The following is a 15,439-nucleotide window of genomic DNA, read 5'->3' on the forward strand; positions in this document are numbered from 1 at the left end:
CCTAGCTGTAGAACCATCCTTGCCCTCACTGCTGTGCTCTGAGGAAGGGGCCCGGAGTGAGACCTTGAAGCTGAGATAGCCACAGAAATGGCCTCCACCAACACTGCTTTGACCATGACAATGCCTCACGCTAAGGAAGGACCCTTGCCTCAGAATAAGGAGTGGTGCGCCCATAGTGGCGTATGGAAGGCTACTGATGCTCCAATAAACTGCTGGAGAGCCACCTGCTGCTTCCCTGCAGCAGCTGCACTCCATGCCTGGGTGTGGGGGAGCAGCCCAGGATAAGCTGGGAACAGCAGCAGGAGGAAGGGACCATTGCAGCTGAGCAGCAGCTGCAGACAGGCCAGCAGCTGCCCAGCCACTATACGCATGGCAGGCAGAGGTGGATGGTGCGGTTTGCTACCTCTGATACTGTACATTGACCCCACATTCTCACTGAACTTCCCAGCAGTGTCACCACCCATGGATAATCCCATCCACGTGTACTATGAAGTTAGGAATGTTGTTGCATACTCACCCAGTTTGGACAAACACTTTTGGAGCTCTTTGCAGTCCAGTTGAGATCCTTTGATGCCATCCACACATGTGACCGCTTCACAATTCCTCGCTGCAGGTAATTTATGAACAAAGAGGACCTTATGGGACACCACAGCTTACTACCTTTCATTGTGAAAACTTTGGGTGAAGGACTTTTTATTTTCGAACAAGCTTTATAGAACGTTTAACAAACCACTTGTATCCCCATTGCTGCTTGAGCATTCAAACTACTCCAAAAGGTAAAAAGGTTACTGCAACAGGTCTAGCCTTGGCAGAAGCAAGCCCCCGCCCCCCCGTGTGTGTTTAATAAATTCACGCTTGAAATAATGCATTATTCCCATTTCTCTAGCAGGTATGGCAGAGAAGGAAACAGTACAACCTTGGTAAAAACTTAGCTCCGGAAAGATTACACCAAGAGCAAGTAATACTCTTGCTTCTTTTGAGAGACAGATAGAGGCCACTTTCTAGGACTGTGAGTGGGGGGCCTTGCAGCCCCCTAAGTAAGGCATTTGTTCTGTTAAAACAGCATTTGACACGTCGGATAGACAGAAGGAAAAAAGCAAAAGTGTTGTAACAATTCTGCTTGAAACCAGTCAAGCTCATTTTTTTATTTCTTTTCCTAAAAAAACCCCAACAGCCACCACCCTTTAATGTTGGAAGTATACATGATATTTTACACAGGCTACATCTATCATCCTCAGAAACCCTTCCCCCCACCCCAAATCCCACCCACGGTAAAGTACAGATTGATACATGTTTACATAATACGAGACATTAAAACAGGCTTCTAATGTTTGCACAGGAAGGCAAGGCCATTTAGGCAGCCTCCCTCTGCCTCCAACATCCCAGTCTGCAAAAGCTGCAAAGCTGGCTTTGGTAAGCAAAAGGCTGAATATCCTTTATCCCCATAGTAAAGTTAGTTATCCTGGGATGGGATTTAGTGAGCTTGGTGGAAAGAAAACACAGTATGTGACTGTGGGCAAGTTTCACCTATGTGTCACAGGCAATAATTAGAATGATCCCCCCTCCCCCAATTCAGCATAGGACAGCTTTCCACAGCCTGTGCCATTCCAAATGTTGTTGGACTACAACTCTGAACTTCCCTGACCACTGGCCTTGTTTGCTGGGTCTAATGGGAACTGGAGTCCAACCACTTCAAGAGAGCACTGGTTGTGGGAGGCTGGCCTAGGAGAAAGTACTGAGGGAAGGGTTAGCTCACCAATGCTTCTCATGCCCAGCAAGTTAGGTCAGTATTATTGTCTGCATCCTGTGCAATAATAAAAAATGAGGCACAGAGGTGTGTGTGTCATACGCTGCTTTCAGACACAGCACTATCAGTCCAGGGCCCTTTCTGTGAAGGTTTTGCCAAGGATAGAGAGGTATGTGGAAGGAGAGCACTGGGACTCGTGAGGAAGCACCTCCAGATCTAGCAAAATGGGAACAAGAAAGGCCCTTGGAACTGAGACTGGGGTGGGTGGGGGAATGAGTCAAGTTGCTTCTCTTCATAGTAATTTATTTTGGTATAAAGCAATCTATTTTGGCATCATGTTGTAGTGTTTACTACCACACACATATAATCGAACAGAGAAGAGGGGGAAAGCACCTGGGCAGTACGTGTTGAGATGACATTACAGGGTTGCAAATTCTTTACCTATCTGATGATATCACTAGAGCAGTTATCATAGGTTCAGAGCACAAAAAGTGAATAATCAAATTTCATCTCCCATATGGCACAAAGGATACCTTGCTTACTGGCCATGCAGATGAGTGAGACCTATCTAACATAGAGATTACAAACGTGGTATCTTCCAGACATTGTCAGACTACAACTCCCATCAACCCTGATCATTGGTTTAGCCAATTTATTAATTAATTTTGGAATATTGATAACTGCTAAATGTTACAAAATACCATAACAGTATACAACAACAAAACAACAACAAAAGTAAAAATACAGTTTTAAAAAATAAAATACTGCAGTGAACATACAGGTACATAGAGGTGATGTATCAGATACCCTGGTACCAAGCTGTTTAGGGCTTTATACTCTTAACAGTAAAATCTTAAATTTGGTCCTGTAAAGCTTTTTGCCATCCAGTGCAGTTCTCTCCAGAAGGCAACCTGGCCATAAGCTGTGACTCCACATTCTGCATTCGTTGCAGCTTCCCAACCAAACACAAGCTCTACACAGAGCACACTGCAGCAATTCCATTGGAAGGGGACCACTGCATGGGCCACTGAAGCTAAGCTATCCCTGTCCGGAAACAGCCATAGCTGGCACACCAGCCAAAACCACCAAGCATTCCAAGGTACTGGAGCCTCCAGTGACAACAATGGATCAAGCAGCACTCTCAGACTACATACCTGTCCCTTCAGAGGAAGTGAAACCCCACCCACAGCAGGTAACTGACCTCTATCCTGGACAGTAGGTGCATACATGCACAGGGCCCTGAGTCTTACCAGGATTCAGCTTCAGTTTATCAACCCACCACTGAGTCCAGACACTGGCTCTGGGCTTGCACACCATACCTGACTCAAATGCCAAAGAGAAAGAGTTGGGTGACTCAGTTTATCAATGGCAGTTCGCTCCAAATATTCTAATGGCCTCACCCAAAGGCTTCATATAGGCATTAAACAGAACTGGGGACAAGATGGTAAGCTTTGGGACCTCTTAACATAACTGCCGGGAAGCCAACAGGCAATCTTCCAGTGCTACTCTCTGAAACAGGCTCTGAAGGTAGGAACGGACCACTGAAGAACATGCCCCCAGTCCCATCTCTCAGAGCCAGTCCAAGAACACCGTAGCGGATGGTATCAAAAGTCACAGAGATCAAGAAAGAGTAACATAGTCACACTCCCCCTATCCTTCTCTAGACAATGGTAATTTATCAGGGCAACCAAGGCTGATCTGTCTCCAAACCAAGCCAGAATCCAGACTAGAATGGATCTAGATAATCTGCATCCTCAAAGGATGCTTGAAGTTGCTTGAAGCTGGTGATGGGAGTTGTAGCCCAACAACATTTAGGATACCATGTTGGCTACCGCTGATCTAAGGGATGGACAGAAGAAACACTACAGCACTAAAAGGACAGTACCTGTATCTAAGCTGGGACCAAAGCAACATGTCTTTAGGGAAAATGACATGATGTGAACTTCAAGTGCTGATTTTCAGAAAGCAAAGTTAGGAGATGGACTCCTAAATCCTCCATTTTAAAAAAATACCCATTATATAGGAAGATTTATGACAGTATGCAGATTTAACTTAAGCCAGCCTTCCTCGAACTAGTACCCTCCAGGTGTCGAGTTGCATGTTCTCACCACCCCTAACTATTAGCCCTACTGGCTGGGGCTCAAATGACGGGGATTGTGGTTCAACATCTGGAAGCCACTAGATTGGGGAAGGTTGGCTTAAGTTAAATCTGCATACTACCTGATTAAAGCAGGTAAGTGGGGTTCAGCCCATGGGAGACCAAACTAGGCAGACTCACACCAATAATACACACATGGGAAATCATTGACCCTCTCTTGGTCAATGCAAACATGCTTTTTTTTTTTTTTACTGTTAGATCAGCAGTGAATCTATCCAGGTTTATATTTCTGAAAATAAAACCACTGATCCATTGCAGCAATGGTAAGTTTGAAAACATCTAAGATTGAGAGCAGGAGGCATTGCTCATCTGGCTTTTTCACACCCTGGAGATGAATACACATACACATGTATTAAATGAAAGGGGGGCAAAGTATGTGAAGACATATATATTTCTAAACGCACATTTGATATTTCTTTCTCTGATGCCTCATGACCACTGCTCCAAAATATACATATGTCATATTAAGCACATTGTGCTCTGAACCCAGCCCTCCTCTCATGAGAGCCATTTCCATGGCATCACAGAAAATTGCCATGATCCATAGTTAAAGAGGCCAGGATCAGACACATGCCTTCCCACACAGATAAGTTAGAACAGTTCACACTGCTCCAAGAACTATTGTTTTAGCCTCACTGCATAACATCCACATTTCCCCCTCTCCACCCTACAAATCAATACATGGGTGAGAAACATGCTTTTTGAAAAGGGTAAGGAATAGAAATGGGTAAGGAATAGATAAAATGGGGAGGGGTACAGCAAAACCTCCGTCCCTTGTGAAATCTAGATGCTACTTCCAGGTTGGGAAGCCTTGCAGTATAAATTATTAGCACCCACTGGAGGGCTACCATCCTGGCAGCTGTCATCTACCAGACCTGAGGAATCATGATAGGACAGCACTAGAGATCTACTTGCGTACAGGCGTGAATGCAGCTGTGCAATCTGTCCCTGAAGAGGCAGCACTTTGTTCTGCTAGCAATCCTCCTGCCAGGAGGTCTTGGGAGTTATTTGAAACCTTACAGCGGAACAGTATGGATAACCTAATATAATATCAGCTTGATTTACTAAAAGGAGACTATAATACTGGGAGGGGAGCCTATACAAAGAGGTCAGCACAACAGACATCAAAAGAGGCATTAATGTGGGACCTACAGTGGCAGAAGGATTGCTCAAATATGGGGCAAAAGATACTTATACAAGGCTAGAAAGAATCTCTTAGCAGCTACTTGGACAGGCCTTTCCACCTAGGCATATCCTAGAACATCAAATTACTTATTCAGAGGCATATTAGCATCTGAATAACAGCAAAATGTGGCGCATGGTATTTAACAAGGGAACTCAGCACAAACAGTGGCTTTTCAATTTCTCATTTCCATTCATTGGTTAGTGGGACTCACTTCCATTTCCTCACCAAGCTGAAAACAAATCATCTCCCAGGTTTTTACATTCTAACATGTGTGTGTGGGTGTTTTGTTTGCTACTGTGTGTTCCAGAACTTGAGCGACAATTTTAAAGAACGCTTTTTTTTATCAGCCACCCTTTGAGGGGCAGGTGGACCTAAACCACATGGAGGCTGGGGAAGGGATCAATTGTGTGTGTCTCTGTGAATTAACCTATTAAAAAGTATTTAGGGAATGAGCTGCCAAGAGTAGCAACAGTAGCAAAACTACACTAATAGGAAGGCCTGTTTCCCTTGCTATTCTTTCTTGGAAATGACACAAGTTGGAATGTATGGTATCCCAGATACTTAAAAAAATAATAATAGAGCCAGCCTTATGAAAAACTATAAATAAACTAATTAAATATTTTGATACTAAAATGGGGAATGTTGAGCTGCTGCTTAATCTGAAGACAAATGGAGGGACTTATGGCTTTTTTCTGAGATAATTGGAAGGAATCCAGCCTTCCCAACATGGCGCTCCAGCAAGGACCTTGCAGAACCACCAGCCGCTGCTGTTCTTCTCTCGGACTTCAAACAGGGTCCCTTCTTTAAAGCTGCTCGTTTCTTCATCGCCATCAAAATCTGCCACAGCCACATAGAGGGCTTCTCTGGAGACGTCTGAACTGGTGATGGGGACAGATCCTCTCTCCCTCTCCACAGGCTTGGGGATTCCCTTTGGGCCTAGGCCGCTTTTCGCTTTGGCATCATCTTGGGACGGAGCTGGCAGGAAACCTTTGGCTTTTGGTGGAACCAGCATCGGCCTGCCAGGCACAGAGGCAGCTCTCAGTTCAGGCACTTCCCTCTGTGGAGCTTTATTTTCCGGAGAGGGGGCAAACGAAGATGCAGGCGATGGTGTGGAGGCTTTCTTGGGAGGAGGCGGCCTCCTGGGTGGCACTACAGGCCGCTGAGGTGGTTCCCTGGAAGCTGGAAAGCTACCCTTGGAATCAGCCTCACTCAGCTTTGCGGAGCCAAAAGGAACTTTGGATGAAGCAGCCTCCTTGAAGACTTGGCTGTCTGGTCTGGATGGAGGCCTCATCTCCACAGCTGGCCTTTCCTGAGACCGGATGGAAGATTCCACAGGAAGTGCGTTGTTACTGAAGGCACTCTCGCCAGCCGTGGGGTCCTGATCAGAAGGTTTCTCTTGCGCTTTGGCAGGCCTGAGTTTGCTCCTCAGGTTGCAAATGTCTAGTTTGTCATCTCCCTGAGGGGGATCTGTCCTAGGGGCTGCTGCTGGCTTGGGTCTGACCTGAGGCTTTGATTTCAGGAAAGGGTTTGGGGTCCCGAGCTCAGGCTTGTCCTCCGGGGGCTCAACTTTTGGCTTGGCAGGCTTAACAGTGGGCCGAAGGTTCGGCTTCTTCACCTCTTTGGGAGACACCTTGTGCCCACATTCTAGCCCCATTTCGTTTTTCAGCTGGAACAGTTTCCCCTTCTCTGTTTTGAGCTCTGGCTTCCGGTTGTCCCTTGGAGGGACAGCCTGCTTGGGGGGAATCGCAGGCAAAATCATGCCAGGAGGCTTCGGAGGTGGCCTCTGTTCCAACCGCTGCCTTTCTATCAACTCCTCTTCGGATTTAATTATGGATTCCTTCCTCGGAGGGAGGCTCGGCTTCTCTTCGGCGTCCCGATCACAAATCTCCTCGTACCCCACGGAGAGCGATGCATCGCTGCTCTCTGGCAGGGCACCCTTGGAAACCTCCTTCGCTTTCCATTTCCCTGCACTGTCTATGTCGTTGGGTGGTGCTTCAGGCAGAGGCCTGGATGGCCCAAAGGCTTCTCCATTAGAGCTGCTCTCTGCCACACTGTCGCCAAGCCGGAGCTGCGCCATTTCATTCGGCAGTGGTGCCAAGAAGTTAGGTCTAGATGCGTTGCTAGTTTTCTTGTACTTGTCAATGAAAGTAGCTGGTGCCCAGCCTTCCTTCTCCTCTATCTGGATGTACCACCAACCACTCAGGTTCTTCTCAATGACCTGCGGAAGGAAAGAGAAACACCATGCCTTAGATCTCTTGCTGCACCAGTTGCTTCAACTGCTCACATCAAAGCTGAGGGGGTTACTTAAGAACAGAGGTGTCTAACCCCCAGCCCAAGGATGAAGCCATGCCCCAGCAATTTCTTTTCTGCCTCCCTCCCAATTCTAGGAGCAAAGGTGGTGGTGGAGATTAAGGAAGAGCTTCCACTTTCAAAACCATCTTTTTAAATTGCCATGGAGTCTCATTTCAGCCTTGAATCTTTTGGCATTTCCTCTCATAGATAAGGAACTGCAGAAAGCTGTAGCTTCCTTATATTGCTCTTTAAACTTCTTACATTGTCCTAACCTTGGCCTTTCACTCTGCTTAACAGAATCTTCTGTTATTGAATTTATCTAACTGTCTGAAGGTGAGAATCATTTCACAAAGGGCATTTCATAGGCGTACAAGTTATTTTGTGTTTGTGCACACCTAAAAATGTAATATGTGGATGCCATGCATGCATCTGTTGCAACAGGAGCCATAGAATGGCTGCAACTCCTTGTTGAGTTAACACTCAGTAACACAACTGGGCTTGTCTCAGTATAATGTATGAAATGGCTGAGGCCCTTGTGGAAAGTAAAATGTGCAAAGTAAAATCATGTTCTTCTAGCTAGTTTGCACTATTAAATGGGAATTACTCTCTTGAACTGGAACATCCACACATGCATATGTATACAGAGCATCAAAAGTAGCAGACCACTTTTCGAGTCAGCTCTCTTCCCCAAGCAAACGTGGACACACACAGCACAAGAATCCAATTGGCCAAGAAAACTACTTGGCCACTAGGTGTCAGCAATGAGCCATAGATGAGGTACCACCAGCAGGACACCAAACTCCAAATTTTTAAAGGCTGATACAGCTAATTAACATCCCCATTTCTAAATGCACACACACACATACATAGTGTAGTTGCGTGTGTGTTTTTATGGAGCGAATCACTTCAAGATTCTTGAATATAGTGGTTGCATATATAAAATAAATAAAAATATTTTTAAAATGTAATTTTAATAGGGGATGGGGAAAGAAAAAGTGGGAGAGAAATGCAATAAATAAATAAATAGTAAGCAGTATGCAAATATTTTAAGCTGATAAGGCAAAAATCTGACGAAGGAAAATGTGAAAGTTCAGGGTGAGCAGGCAGCTGGAGGAGATCACTGCCTGCATTACCAGAAGTTGAAAGATGATTGCAGTTTCAGCACACATTCCATTCATGGTGGAGAAACAGAGAATACCTCCTTTTTATACTTCTCCCTTCTCCCAGTGAAACGGGCTGCTATGCATGTGTGGAGGGAGGATGGAAAGGTGAGCTGTTCCACACACCTTTTAAAACGGAATACGAACATACCAGTCAGACTAGAACACAGCACACCAGGGAGGATTATCCTTCCTTACTCACCGATATAAGGACAGAAATTTGACCCTCATCCCCAGTGCTTTTTTCTGGGGCGGATGCAGGAGCACGCATACCCCTAAACATTTTGTGAATCTTTGTACTTTGTCCATTTACTGTATTTATTTTCCCCGATTTGAACTATAAAATGGTGATTTTCTTGAGTCAAAATGAGAGTACTCCTAAACTTTTTTTTTTTTTTTAGGGAAAATAGCACTGCTCATCCCTGTCAATCATCAGCATAAAGCAACTGTATCAGACAACTACTGCAAACACAAAGGATTTAGCATGTGGACCCATGGAAAGCCCCGAAGGGCATGGAGAAGAGCAGGGCAGGATGCAGCCTCACCTCTACTTTCATTCCTGCTTGGAAGCTGATGCCGTCCGGGATAGTAGTCTGGAAGTCAGCAATGGTGTAATACTCCTCTTCCACTTGCGGGGGCACAGGAGGCTTAGGCAGGTTGAGGCCACGGGGCTGTTGCAGAAACAATACACATCAGCCTACTTCTGTCCAAAGACGACAAGGGACAATATACCCCACTGCCCTCCAAGATAGCCCACAAGGAAGATAGCATTTGGCTGGCAGGTTCATGTGGCTTCACTGATTTTACAGTTACTGCTGACAAGCTCATCTTTCAAGAGAGGTCACACAGGATTAAAGATGCTGGAGATGTTTAGCAGGTCTGGGCCTGGAAACGAACTTCCAGACGTCATCCTGCTTGCCTCGAAGGGGAGGAGAGCCTTAGAAGCTCATGAATTCTTGTGCAGCTCAGATTAAAATTCAGCTCTGCAGAGAAGTATTCCCAGCTTCAGCCCTGCTTTGAATGGCTGCTCCTGGGAAAACTATCGCTGAAGAAGCAAAACCCCCTCACTTTTCCCCAAGGGATCTTCTTACCCTAAGAGTTCCCTCTGTGGGGTTTTATTTTCAACTCTCTGTAGACTCTTTTATCAGTGAATATAGTCACTTTCTAATACTATGTTATAAAAGGAATGACTTGGAAAATGGGCCAAGTTTGCTTTAAAAAACAAAATCTATTTCAGGAACATCTATACAGAATATCTCAACTGCTGACCCTGCTAGCTGTGTGTGCTCCAGGGCCTCATGGGGAAGGCAACGTTTCCTCGGTCAATCCCTGAACTTGAGGGGAAAGTTGTATGCATAGAGAAACAAATGCATAAAACTTATAAGCAAAGCTTTCCTTAGTCCATGCTCCCATGACGGATTAAGAATATATACTCTATATGCATGCAGTGTACAGTAGTACCTTGGGTTACATATGCTTCAGGTTACAGACTCCGTTAACCCAGAAATATTACCTCGGGTTAAGAACTTTGCTTCAGGATGAGAACAGAAATTGTGCTCCGGTGGCACGGCAGCAGCGGGAGGCCCCATTAGCTAAAGCAGTGCTTCAGGTTAAGAACAGTTTCAGGTTAAGAACAGACCTCCGGAAAGAGTTAAGTACTTAACCTGAGGTAACACTGTACATTGTCACATATGGTAGGTAAGTAGGCTTATTTCCAGAGCACCTGTGCTATGGAAACTGCCACAACTGAAGTATATTTTGTGGGTGGCTGCTGGCCATAATCACAACAGAAAAGGCCTGTGCAGCTACTTCAAAACAGAATGGTATATACTCATTCGTAAGGCAAGAGTCCCTTGACAGAAGAAAGCAGATCTGGGGGGGTGGGTTAAGCCTCACTCCTGCACCAGCTATATAAGGTAGAACCACTGCACATGTGGATCACAAGGAGGAATATTAGGGAAGCTTCTCATGCAATGAATTTTGTGCATGGGTTCAGTTGCACAGGGCATGCATGTAGAAAGAACTATTTCCCCCTTTATATATTGCGGCAATGGCCTGATTCTTACCAGAGCATTATTTTATCACTTCCATATTCATCCATTCATTAAGAAGCAAGTTACATACACGGACATGTTTGCACATGGGAATCTATGCCAAAATGCAAAATGCGGCAAGACAAGCTGTGTCCCTTTCTACCACCACTGGTCTAGCTTATTTTTGTTCTGTGTATTTAATAATGCACCAGAACTCCCCAGCTTAAAGCAACTGTGGCCAATACTTACTATTGTGAGATCTCGACGAGGAGGGGGTCTCTGTCTCATCTTTGGTGATTCTGCCAAGAAAATATTTCATTGTGATTGAAGGATATCAAAACATGCTTCAAAAAGTGATACTTAAGAAGAACTAACAAGACCCCACCAGTCCAGTCTGAGGGGGAAAAGAGCAAGAGGGAAAGAGAGACTGTGTGGGTACATGTATTATAGAGATGGGGTGGGTGGGTAGGTTCTTCACACCCAAACCTACACTAAAATCCTGAACAGCATTCCCCCCTAGATGCATAATGTCCAAACAACTGCCACCAAGTTTGAGATATGCTTCATTGGAATAGCAGCAGAAGTAGAATGCAATACAAACATACACTAGAAAGGATTCCAAAATTTACCGTCAGATTTGCTGAACTGACCTAAATAACCCCAGTTCTACCAATTATAATTCTCAAGAAGCCACAAAACTCAAGAGCCATGAAGACCTTCCTGCACCACACCAGGCTAGCATGTCCTACAAAGAACCCAAAACTATTGTTCATTCTTCCCAACTTACTTCGCCTAAGGTCCACATTTGGCAATGGGCGACCATCAAACCTTCCATCTCTTTGGTTGTTTGGCCCATCCTTGTCTCGGCCTGCCGAGTTCTGCTGCCGGGAGATTCCATCCAGGTCTAGTGCATAGGAGTGGGCGGAAGTGGCAGATCCCAGTTTTGGAGCAAGCATGTCACCACTCCCCTTTTTCAGGTATGATGCTGGGGCCCAGCCCTCCTGACCCTGATACCTGCAGCAATATGAATAGTCAAATTATTTAGACTTCTGTCTCGTTCTTATCACGGCTACAGCCAGCCTGATTCATAGCAGTTCTTGAGAGGCACAAAAAGAGTTCTGAATCAACATTCTGAGAAATCAGACTGATCAATCCAGATTCCCCCTCCCCCCATTTCATTCTTCCGTTATCTGAGAGATACACTCTTGAGTATCTTTCAAGACCCCATACCTTCACAATTATGAATGTTTACTTATTGTTGATTAAACTAATTTATCTCCCATTTTTCCATAGATGCCCAAGGTGGCTGTACCTCATTGGGGGGAAAGGCTATATACTGGCAGTATGCTGTGCTGTAATAACCAGTCTCCAGATGTGGAATGGATTATGGCATACAGGGACAGCAAGACTAATCTGGAACACAGGAGTCTCCAACCCATTATGGGTGCATCACAGGCACAGAGAAAGACCCTCTAATCATTTGTTACCTGAAATGCACTGGACTACTCTAAAGTAGTGAGTCCAGAATCCTTTCTGCTTATTTTGAAGCAGCATGACAAATGTCACAGAGTCTAGTGGGCCTGAGTAAGGGCCACATCGCATATTGCAAAATTGACAGGTACATGTTTGTAGACCATACGTATCAGCTGTGTCCTTCAAATGCAAGGATGAGGGAACCTGTAGTCCTCCAGATGTTGCTAGCCTACAATTCCCATAATCCTTGACCACTGGCCATGAGGCTGGTGAGAGATGGATGTTAAGAGCATCTGGAGGGGCCAAAGACTGCCCCACCTCTGCTATATTGTGTAGAGGCAAACTGTGTACTCTCACCATGTGGACACCTGGGGGTGGGTGGAATTTTTCAGCCTACACCCCCTTCTGGGAAACCACAGAGCAGCAAATGCGAAATTTGCTGTTTGTACACTAGATTAGTTTTTACACATTCACACATCCCTCTCCATCCAGGCACATTCTAGCCAGGCAAAAAACACACTCAAGGGCGCAAAGCAGGACTGGTGAGGGCTGTGTGACCTTGGAAAAACCCTGAGGGCCTCATTTGGCCCCTGGACCTGAGGTTCCCCATCCCTAATGCATACACTGCATATACATAGAGATCTAGGGCCAATCACATTTCTCTGTGGCACATAAACACAATGTAAAAAAGAAGGTATAACAGGAAACAACACTGAGACAGGTGCATCTACTTTTCTGTCACATGCAAAGCAGTCTAACTCTTGGTGTTTCCAGTTCTTATACAAAGGTCGCTACTTTTCCAGTGTGCTGTTTGTCTTCTTTTCTTACATCAAAACCATTAAAAGAAGAGAAACCCAAAACAAAACAATAGCCCTAAACCTTTACCGTGACTCAGAAACCACATCCACCAAGGACATCTGCCAGAGAGGAGGGACTGGTGCCAGCCACAGGGAAATGCCACCTTAGTGGCTAGAGGCAAAGATGCTAGGATCAGATGACGCCAGCTGCTGCGCCTTTAATAGACCTGAGATTCTTTGAAGCAAATTTCCTCAGTTTAAAATGTCAACACACATTCTTTTTTCCTGGTGTAGTGGTTGCCAATGCTGCAGGTTCATTGGAAGGTTACGGAAATCAAAGCCTGCTTTCTGCTTTACCTCGACACACACTTTGTCAGCGTCAGCCCAGTGTCAAGACTTACAACTACTGTAGCCAGAAGAGACCTTTAGTTGACCAACCGAGGGTTAGAGCATAGTCATCAAGACATTCTTTTTTTGTGCTTAGTTTGCCCATTATTTTTGCTTGAGTTCTGTTATGGCCCTGATCAATATGGCTGTAGTTGCCTTGTAAACAGGGTGTTGTATTTTTGCCCCATCTGATTAACACATACATTTTCAACCATTTTCTATTGCAAATGTGAACCATATTTTAGCTGTCCCGTTACAAGGCTGGTGGATACAGCTGATTCTCAAGTGGTGAACAAAGCTGTACTAAACACTTCAAAAATCTATAGCCAGATTTTTTTTTATTAAAGAAAAACAAACCAAAACCAAACAGCAGCCTCTTTAGGCAACACAGATGCAAAAATCTGATGGATGGTTGACTTGTTCAACAGCAAACAGAGTGGACAATTGAGAGAGATGCTTTGATTGAGGAGCAAGAAATATACCAGGCAAAAAGAACAGAAAGATGGGAGACCTCCCCCCTTAATTTAAGGATGCTGGAGGATTTCACTCATCAGTCTGCAGTTTCATTATGTTGGAGTCAGAAGTGTAGAAATGGGTCTCTTACGAAAAGTAGGTACTAAAAGAACACACATTTTTTTGCATCTAATGAACCAACCTGTGCACAATCCAGCACTTTCAGCTGCAGTCATTGTGACAGTGCTGTGTGTTGGTTTGGTTTAAAGTGGACTGTGTGATAAACACATTTTACCACTAAAAGGAAGTAAGTGCCCTTAACTGCAAAGACAACTGCAGCAGCATGCAGTTTAAGCCAATAAAGGAGCATGGTTCAGGGCATTCTCTACAACCTCTTCCCCCAACTCAACCATTCGAGTATTTTTCCCTGCCATGTATTACAGCATCTTTAAAGGTTTTCTTTTAATAGCCAAAGAACCCACCTCTTTGCACCCACCATTTTGTGATATGAAAATGTAGCTTCAGTGGCACATCATGCCTTGTTACCTTTTGGATAGTTTCCTTCACATGTTTCCGAAACCCACAAATGTGTTGGTGGGACCACCTTATATACCAGAATGTGCCAATGAGATTTTCAGGGCATCTCATTGTCCCGAGGCAATATGCCATCTGTTCATAATGCAAGAAGCAATTCCTTTCAACATTAAAGTATTGCCTCTGTGTGTCCACTCCTCTTCCTCAAAGAGCTTGTGTTATCTAATTTTTATCTCCTAGAAAGAGAGCAGAATGCCACAAAATGCATTCCTCTACATCAGTCATTGCTGGAGCTTTGTGTGTCTTAACCTGATCTTTCCTTCTGTCCCTTCCTGGATGGAAGCTACCCTCTCCTAAGGGTGCTTTGAAAGAGACAGAGATAAACATCATTGGGTTTTAGTACACAAGACTGCATAAATAAATAAATAAATGTAGCTTGCCCCTTATATTCGGGCATGCCTGCCTCCCATTGATTCTTCTTCATTAACCCCAAATGAAAAGTACCTGATCTTCCACCATCCTTCCAGGTTTTTCTGGATCACCTCCACAACAGCTCCTTTGTCCAGGTTCATTTCATCTTGGTCCCGAGCAGTGTAGGGGTAAATGACCATATACTTCTCCTCTGTTGCAAGCAAAATAGAAGAGAAGAAAACAAAGCTTGTTAGAAGTCCCTGTTTTGAAAACTCTTCAAACTTTATTTAAGTCTAGCACTCTGAACTGGATTACACGGCATGGGAAGGTTGGCAATTGGGTGCACCACACACCGGGATCAAGAGCATATCCACCTGACACAAGCTTCCAAAAATCTAGTCACATAACTTGTAATACCCTCCTGCAAGTCTAATATACCCTATCAGCCCCTGCCTGATGTGTGACAACCTCTCTGTTTTTCCAATTGAAGACAGGCAGCTGTAATAGGTGGTCAGTGGAAATGAGGTGGGCTGCGTACGACAGGCTTGTCAGGGGTGGGGTGTTGCACAGGCCTGTTCTAAAAAGAATCTGCTTTTCCATTAGCTCTAAGTGTCTGATACCAAACACCTTAAGCATCAGTTCCGATGATGTTTCAGCAGCTTTATCTGGGTGCACAAGTGTTCATTTGAGTGCTCCATTCACATGAGCGCTGTAACACCAGAGACTCACAGATAGCTTCTCCTGTGCAATTAAAGAGACCATGCTCCTTCCATGTTATAGCACTCAAGGAACCACACCACTCCAATAA

At 44.8% G+C, this 15,439-nt stretch overlaps 1 protein-coding gene across 5 annotated transcripts in view; it reads right to left on the minus strand.

The window, feature by feature from the left end:
• Nucleotides 1–1,103: 1,103 nt before the first annotated feature.
• The window catches only part of SH3PXD2B (SH3 and PX domains 2B), a 100,313-nt gene continuing 85,977 nt past the window's right edge, over nt 1,104–15,439 (minus strand). For all 5 annotated transcript variants that reach the window (XM_083593874.1, XM_083593875.1, XM_083593877.1 and 2 more), the window contains 5 exons: nt 14,725–14,842; nt 11,364–11,590; nt 10,826–10,875; nt 9,089–9,214; nt 1,104–7,309 (listed from right to left, as the gene is read on the minus strand). In XM_083593874.1, the coding sequence (XP_083450000.1) occupies nt 5,771–7,309; nt 9,089–9,214; nt 10,826–10,875; nt 11,364–11,590; nt 14,725–14,842 (2,060 nt within the window). In that variant the 3' untranslated portion in view covers nt 1,104–5,770. The remainder of the gene's footprint in view (nt 7,310–9,088; nt 9,215–10,825; nt 10,876–11,363; nt 11,591–14,724; nt 14,843–15,439) is intronic.

The sequence above is a fragment of the Podarcis filfolensis genome (genome assembly GCF_964270895.1).
Source record: "Podarcis filfolensis genome assembly, chromosome: 2".
NCBI classification, from domain to species: Eukaryota; Metazoa; Chordata; class Lepidosauria; order Squamata; family Lacertidae; genus Podarcis; species Podarcis filfolensis.